General features: G+C 40.8%; 1 protein-coding gene across 3 annotated transcripts in view; it reads left to right on the forward strand.

Annotated features, from left to right (window-relative positions):
• Window positions 1-8560, forward strand: part of LOC102195589 (supervillin-like) — a 47832-nt gene that overhangs the window by 23937 nt on the left and 15335 nt on the right. For 2 of the 3 annotated variants that reach the window (XM_005753574.1, XM_005753575.1), the window contains exons 4-7: window positions 2122-2180; window positions 4063-4160; window positions 5299-5401; window positions 6552-6672. In XM_005753574.1, the coding sequence (XP_005753631.1) occupies window positions 2122-2180; window positions 4063-4160; window positions 5299-5401; window positions 6552-6672 (381 nt within the window). Of the gene's footprint in view, window positions 1-2121; window positions 2181-4062; window positions 4161-5298; window positions 5402-6551; window positions 7139-7280; window positions 7411-8560 lie in introns of all 3 variants that reach the window. The other variant, XM_005753576.2, reaches the window with a different exon arrangement.

Consider the following 8560-nt stretch of genomic DNA (forward strand, 5'->3'; position numbering starts at 1 on the left):
ATTTAATCATGAAAATCATATGTTAGAGAAGAGAAATGGAGCTAAATATATTCTTCCCATGATTGTTTTCATTTTAACATATAACAAATTTTAACCTGGACTTGCTCAGTGTAAAAGGTGCACTGCGGGCATAAATGATAAATGATAGTGTGGCGGACCACCAGGTGGCTCCACTCACACACAAGTTGAAGGGAAGTGTGGGGGTGGAGATTTTGGCGCTGACTATATGTGAAGTTCGGTGAGTTAATAAAGTTGTTGGAGTGAGACACTGAGACCTCTCCTGTCGTTGTTACATACCTCCACAATAGCACTATTGTGTCCATAGTGTATTTGACTGAGGTGCACACACACACTGGCTATCACTGGTGTTGCTTTTATTCACTGCACCAGCTGTAACTTCTCTCCAGTGAACTCGGTCTGATCTGTAATGAGAGGGTTTGAAATTTAAAACCCAGCATGAAACAAGCTGCAGGCAGTATTCTGCTGACTGTCTCAAACTGCCATATTCTTCAGTATTGAGTGACTTTTCTTTTCTGTCAACACCAACAGGACACTGAATCATTGTGTTTCCCAGCTAAATGTACCCCAGCTGGGAAACAACAGGATTACATGACCATTACTTATGTTATTTCAGTTAAACCATGTTATAGCTTTAAACAGCTCATTTCAATCTTGATTTTGGGAACAAAATATTCACAGAGTAACATTAAAAAATGATATGTTGGCAGAAGAGTCGATTCTCAGGCAGAACACCTCTCGTATTTACATCAAAGGTTTCTCTGACCTCTCATGAAGTCAGTAATGCATGTATGCAAACAGCTAGCTGGTTCAAATTTAATACCTAACCAAGATGCAGCACTGTTGATACCCACATAATTATTAAACTCTACAAAATAGGTGATGCCCACCACAGTAAATACACTCCATTTGATGTTTGCTGATACTGGCTAAACATCACCTCTGCTGCAAGTTTGATTTTACAAATCTGATGTTTTGATGTTCCCTGGTATTGTAATGTGATTGTTTACACTTGTCAAGCAGAAGGTTGCTGGTTTAATTCCAGACAGTGACAGAAATTTGCTTTGAAGTTGTGTCAGAGAGGCCATCTGGTGTCAAACATCTGGAGCTATGTGCTGTGGCGACCCCCAATAACAAGGGAGCAGCTAAAAGTAGTAGTGCCTGGCTGTTATTTACATTTGACCTGAGCCTTTGACCTGGGCATCAACAGTAGAACAAAGATCGCAGTCTTGTAAGAAACTCTACCTGACGAGTCTTTAAACTTCAGTGGAAGTTTTTTTTCCCCTCTCCCTAGTTTGGATCTTGGATGGGTGATGATGTTAAAGACTGGACTAAAGTCAAAGCTATAAGAGTACAGTCTGAGTGGAGTCACTAGTCTGCAATGCTTAGCATGATTTAATTCAGATGATGAAACATTATGTTCTCGACAGCAGGGGAGCTCGGAAACATAAATTAAAAGTGGAGCTTTCTTTTTATTTTTTCTTTCATTGGAAACAGTGAGTTTGTCAGAGACGTGCTGTTATTTTGGCATAAAAATGTCACATTGTCGGGGCGATAAAAACAGATTTAGAGTGCGGGGATGAATTTAAGTGCGTTGACTTAAGAAGTGTGTGTTGTTTTGGAGTATTGTAAAATTTTATGATTTCCTTTTGTTAAGATTAGAAGATTATATTCTCAGAGCTGTTATTGATTAGGGAGTTCACATGAGACCCAATTCTATTTCTCTCTAACGCATATGCACAAGTAAACGTATTCCTCTCATCAGATGTTGAACTGTTACATTATTGAAAGACTCGCTGAATTCACTGTGGCGCTTCCCACTGACTTTTCAGACTCCCCCTGAAGCCAGTGGAGCTCATGAGCCCTTTGACATGACTATTTTTTTTGACCAAGAGAGAGATTGGTGTGTAGTGCATTAAATTACCTGTTATGTCTACTTTTGTACAAGCTTTAAAAATGCAATGTTTTCTGTGCCAAACACACTGTCCTGAATCATTTTCCCTTGCATACACTCCCACTGATCGTTTTTTACTGCACTGGCAGAAAGAAAGACACTTGTGGAGCAATTAATTCTCACTCTTTTATTCGCTGTGCTCATTTTAGTTGATGAAAAGCCTGTGGACTCCAAGAGAAGTGCAACTTCCAGCGTGTCTCTTTTTAAGGTACGGTATTTTGGTTTGCCATCTGTCTCACTTCATGCATTTGTCTGTTTGTATATATTTGCACTTGTTGTGGACACATAAATCTGTTTCTACTGCCTCGTTGTAAGGACCTGGCACCTTTTTAGGGAACAAACATCAAATCCATTCATGAAAATAAAAGGCTATGAGCTTTAGATGACAGATTAGAAATCAAGGTTAGGCAATCAGCTGTTCGTTTAGTGGTAGAACAGTTGCCGTATGTACTGCAATGTATGTGTATTTTATTTTTTTTGGGGGTGCGTTTGTCTTTGGTTTATCCCTTTCAGCCCCCTTGCTGATTTACTCACAGCAGCTTTCCAGTGCAGCTGGTGTGCACTCCAACTCCCCTCTGGAGGTTTGCACCATTAATAACAAATTGAGCCTTTCCATACAGCACAGAGATGTCCTGCACCTGGATGCATGCTTGGCCAAAGTCATGACTTCAGCTCACACAGGCAGTGGAATTGGTGGTGGAAAAATAAAAAGATGCACTCAAACAAAAATGTCGATAATGTCCTCAATCCTATGGGAGAGTTTCACATGTGTTCTTAAAATGAACTGAGTGTTGGTCTTTCCCAGGCTGCTAAGGTTTCAGAAGTGGTTAGGTTTCATGATGTTTGATGTAAATAGCTGTTCTAACTGGGCCTGCAAACTAGGGACGGTGCCAAGACTGGCCAAGTGAACCCAGATGGCAGCAAGTTGCTTGAACCAAAAAATTGCTGGGAAAGTAGCCTCTCTTTGGGAGACCAACTGAAAATCGCAGTACACCCCCACCCCCACCTCCATCCGTTCTTCTGACCTAGATCTGTTATTGTAAGATGCCTCACTCGACTGTCAGCAGCAGTGACAGATGCCCATTTTCTGTCTTCACGTTTCCCTTATCACTCATTTCTCCTCCTGTTGAAAAAAGCAGGTGAGTCAGTGTCTCCATCAGAAGAGACAGAGTAGGAGTGAGGTTACAGCATGTCTTCCAGCTCGGATGGAAGCAATAAAAGAGAGATTCAGCTCATTTATACTTAGAATTTCCTGACTGAATTTCCTGAATGTATAAAAATCTGTTCTGCAGAAGGCAGCACATCCTCCCCGGTGGAAAAATGTGTTCCTTCTTTGTAATCAGTGAGCATCGCCTAGGTTGTAAGGAGCCTCTAATTCTCTAATTCGATGGAGTTTAATTTCCTCACTGCTGGAGATCCACTTATCTTCACCAGGTTACCTCAGGGCTCAGTAAAGTGTTTACTGACAAAGGTCCCACACAGCTGCAGGTTTTAAAGAAAAAACAAATCTGGCGATTAGACAGAAATATAAAGGAAGACATGTAAATCCTTTCACTTTTGCTTTCTTGGCAAGTTTGATGAGTAAATTGATGCTATTATGTTACAACACAACATATACAACCTGTTAGTTTACGAGCTTGGGTGAAGAGTTACCATAGTTCAGTCTAAAGGTAGTCATACTTTCTTAATGCTGTTTTATTAGCATTTAAAATAAGCACACGAGCAGAATTGGAAACAACAGAAACAAGAAACCTGCCTCAGCGGTTCCCTTGCATTAACATGAAAAATATAGCCCAGCTAATTCCTTTCTTTTTAATTGTCACACTGCACGTACACAGGGTGGATGAATATGTCATACCTGCTCTTTGACATCACATACTTCCTTTTATCTTTTTTTTCCTGGAACACCCTGTTTGCGTTGCAGGGGTTAACTGCTTTTCTCAAATAGAGGGAGGTGGAGCCACATTCATTTATTTACTTCCTATATCAAGAAATCCTTTACAGCTGCCGTAGGACTTCAGAAGTATGTGTTTAAAAACTTAAACCTAGCCTTTAAGATACCACTCCCTCCATTTTTTCTTTACCTGTAGGAGGTGGAGGGGATGGAAGATGGAAGCAGCGGCCGACAAGTTGATGTTAAAGGAAAGCATCAGGTAATCAACAGTGAGGAAAAGGAAATCTCTACGAGGTAAGCAATTCCAGCCAGGTCGAACGCTTTTATTAGATGAACGATATTAACCGTTTAAATGCTGTAGTGTCTTTCTTGTGGGCTGTGATACATTATACAGCACAACATTAATAGTTAGATATACCTTGAAACACGGTGACATGCAGGGCGAGCAGACTGAATGGAGCACAGAGGTAATTACAGGCTGTCTAATGTTGTAAACAGCTGCAGAGATAAACCAGATAAACCTGCAGGGCTTGCCTTTAATACTGCTCTGTCTTGCACGCACGCACGCTCGTGCACATGCATCAACACACAAGCACTCAGGTGTCAGTGGTAGCCACAGTGATTCAAACCAGATTGAAGTTAATAGCTGCTGCAGTGAGAGCCACACTGTACTTAGCACTGTAACCACTGTGTGGACAGTTTAAGGTATAACTGAAACCATTCCTGGCCCTTCTGGTCCATGTGGAGTTTGAATGAATCCCACAAACTGTTCTCAGCTTCTCCCCAAGTCAGGAATTGTTTCAGTGTGTATGTGTGTGCATTACCATTTCCAACTAAACCTCATCACTGCCTGCAACATGTATAGTGAATAATGGTTAGATTCTTATTTACACCTGCATCTATATTTTTATTCTTCTTGAGTAGCTTGGCATGATTCAGATGATTTCAGGATGTTTTTTTCTCTTATACTGGACCTTGGTGTTGCCCCCTCAGATTAGCTGCTGTCTGAAACAAGTCTATTTAGGTCGTCACCTCTTTTCTGATTGGCTGCCCCTCACAAATAAAAGGTTTGAACAGTCCGGGGGCAAGCCTGCTGTGCTAACATGTCTTCTGTATGTAATCTCATATCTTCTGTATACATTATACTCATACATGCACATATTAAACATGGCTGAAGTTTCAAAGACATCAGACTACTGTTTCAAGAGCTTCTTAAGTTATAAATTAATAAAATACAAACAGTGAGAGTATCATCAGCTCCTTTTTATTACTGTGGATTCACCATGTAAGCTGTCACAGTGGCAGCCTTATGTTATAGTAAGCTTAAAGTCATATCAGTGTTGCCAGTTTAATCCAGCAAATTTATATAATGTTTAATTTTGTTCTAAGATCTTTGTGATTTCTGTCTTTTTTTTTTTCTGATATATTATAGGCTCCATAAACCTGATCCAGGCAAAGTCATGGAAGAGAAGGAGTCTGCAGACGAACCTTCATGGAAACAACAACATGAGGACACTGCCACTACAGAGGAAAAGGTCAGCTTACCAAAATGAAAAATAATGCACTCATAAAACTGTGAAGGTATATAAAAATAAGAAGTGATTCTCATGAGTCAATAGGCAAACCTATAAAAGCGAAATTCTGTGAATTCTTTTCTGGGTTGTGTGTTTTGTGGTCAGGTCTCCATACCCCGGATATGTAAAATAAAGATAATTTTTAAAGTAAAAGGACCACTTTTCAGCCGTGTCTTTCTTGGCTCTAAAGAATCCAAAAGAACCGGATTTAATAATATCCTATTTCTAGACATCTGCAATTTCTAGTTCCAAAACTCTTTGCTTGGTTTTGTTTTTTCCTGGTCTGGTTTAGTTTAGTTTAGTTTAGTTTGTTTTTGTAAACTTGATTTATAACTCCCTCATCTGGACAAAATATTATAACGTGACCCAAACTGATTCTCGAAAGTAATCAGATGAAGTACACACACATACTTCTTCATGTAAATGCCCACACACGTATCAAACTCTGGAGTTCATTAAAGGAGACCACCGAGTTAGCACTGGACTTTAATCTTACACCCAGCTGGCTTTGCAGTCTTACTTCTTTGTGCGTCTCTTCCTAAATCAGCACCCTCTCATCACCTTTGACCTCTTAGCGTCTGCTGTCACAGCTGCTTTTGCTAAGTTATAGCATATTAAAGACATGATCATGCCTCCTCTTTTTGCAGGGAAGAAATTCATGGTCTGGCCTTGGAATTTCTAATATTTTCAAAAAGCTTTGCTTTCTGACACCAGTTTCTCTATCGGAATCTTTTCCTTATATTGCAAAAGACAAAAAACTCTTTCAGATTTGTTGACAATATCCGTATTTGATATGTTGACATTATTAGAGGGGGGGGGGGAGTGAGGCTAAGTCATCATCATATTTAATGTGACTCACTAACCTTAACGTGGGAGTAGGTCACTGAAAGCAGTGAGTAAGCACTTGAATCTGTCTTTGTGTTGATTGTATTAGGTTGTACAAATATGGAGAAGAGAGGGAGAAAGAAAAATAGATTTTCACTCTAAATGCCGAAAAACTGAGAAAGCTGTTAGATTTAAAAGTTGTATTGCAGGGTTTCTTTTCATATTATAATGGCTGCTAATAAAAAAAAATTAAAAAATACCCTTCTGTGTTGTTTCCCCTCTACAGTCTTCCAGTCTCCACTCTGACAGAGCTCTCCCACTCAGCAGAAACAGAGACGCCTCTCCCCCTCCCAGTCCTCCCTGCCAGTCTGCCGCTGTGCTGAAGCGCCAAGACTCGGGGCCTCAAGGCATCAAGGGAATCCTAAAGAAAAGCCGCTCTACTAGTGTGGAGTCAGACCACAGCGACGGCTCCATGCCTGACCGTTTTCCAGCACAACAAAGTAGTGTCACCCTAAGCCACCCTCAGAGTGAAGACAACGAGGAGGAGGTGGAGGTAGAAGAAGAAGAAGAAGAAGAAGAAGAGCGGGAAGAGGTGGAGCAGCAGGAGGAGGAGGAAGAAGAGATGGAAGAAGAGGTTAATGGGGAAAATGGCAAAGAGGATGAGTCATTAACAGATGAGATCCCAGACGGAGGGTGCATCAGTATCAACAGATATCAGAGGGGGAGCAGCAGCAGTAGTGGTGGAGGGAGCTATGAGGAGATGCGGAGTCCCTCCCCTGATGAGAGCCTGGAGAAGTCCTCCACAATGTCAGAAGATGTCGAGGAGCTCGAGAGCAGTTTGGATGGAAGTCAGAGCTCGTCATTCAAACAGAGGTCAGCATGTGGAGAAACATGATTGAGACAAAAAAATCAATATCATGCATAAGATGGAAATTTAAACTTCTTTAAAATTACTGAAAGGTTCAGACTTTTAAAGAGAAGCAAAAAGGATTCATGTGTCTTGTTTTCTTTTTAGATTGGCTGAGCTCGGTAGAGAAGGTGAGAAGGACACACCGAAGAAGACGAGGCCATCTCAGGTGCTCCAGACGTCACTGGCTGACCGCTTCAACCAGCTCCAAGATGCTGAAGGTGCCTGGAAGAAAAAGGTGAGTTTTTACTTACTGAACAAATATGTGATTGCGGGTCGCAAACTTGTTCACTTTGTAAAATTGCACCTCTACAAAACTTTATATTGGTCATTTTTGCTGGAGGCTATTGTGTTGGCAGGGTTGCAGGGCTTTTTCTTCACTGGGAAAAGGGTGGTAATGAGCAAAAACAGCCATATGTTGCAGATTACCATCAGTTTTGTGTAAAGGCAAAGAAAAGACTTGGCTGCGGACACATGTATTCCTTTGCTGAATCAGCTTGTTTGCCTGAATTGCTGCCAAAGAGGTGTGAGGTCAGGAGGGCTTGGCGGTGCAGCGGATATAGGAGTGGCGATGCTAAAGCCAGAGATCCAGGGCTTAGCTAGCCTGCCAGAGAGAATGAAGGACACACCTTTTACCCCTTGTAAAAATAAAATCCTACACCATGACCAAACACCTGCAAGCCTTCCAAGCTTATGCTTCCTTCCTTTGTTGGCTTTTGCACTCTCCTTTCTTCTTCACTTCTCTAAGTTAAAACAATAATTTCCTCCACAGGGTTAGCTTTTTTGTTCTTAACAGACTTTCATTTCTCAGAAATATATATAAACATCCAGATCATACGGTTTTGCACAGGTCAGTGTAAACGGTCTAGTAGATACATGCTAAAGAAACTGTCGTACTTGGCAGTGATGCAAGTTTATGCAGGTTTCTACACGCTCTTCTTTTCTACAAAAACATGACCACCCACACAAAGCAAGTATTCAAGTGGAAACACAAGACTACACCATACAAAAACCAGTCCACTGAAAGTGCTTGTACTGGATGATACTGCACAAGTGAAAAAAATCCAGTGTGTTCTGCATGAACATCCCCAAAACGGTTAAATGGACTCTTAAGATTGAAATGATGTCATATTTCTTTATATATTTTTATTTTTTATTTTTGGCTGGGTGTCTGTCAAGATCAGTGTTTTTTCTCGGGGGATTACTGGTTTGGGTTCATCCAAATATGAGCTAACGTTAGAACAAATCCAGGTCTGGAAAAAGCCACTTTATGAGTGAGTGCAAGCAGCCAAAATTTGAGCAAATCCCCAAATACTGAAGCATGATGTCATTTCATATTTGTGTGGTCTTTATTCGTTCTGATAAATCCATGCTAAAGCCATAAAAAA

Source organism: Pundamilia nyererei, unplaced genomic scaffold (genome assembly GCF_000239375.1).
Source record: "Pundamilia nyererei isolate P.nyererei 1_Seehausen unplaced genomic scaffold, PunNye1.0 scaffold00440, whole genome shotgun sequence".
NCBI lineage: Eukaryota > Metazoa > Chordata > Actinopteri > Cichliformes > Cichlidae > Pundamilia > Pundamilia nyererei.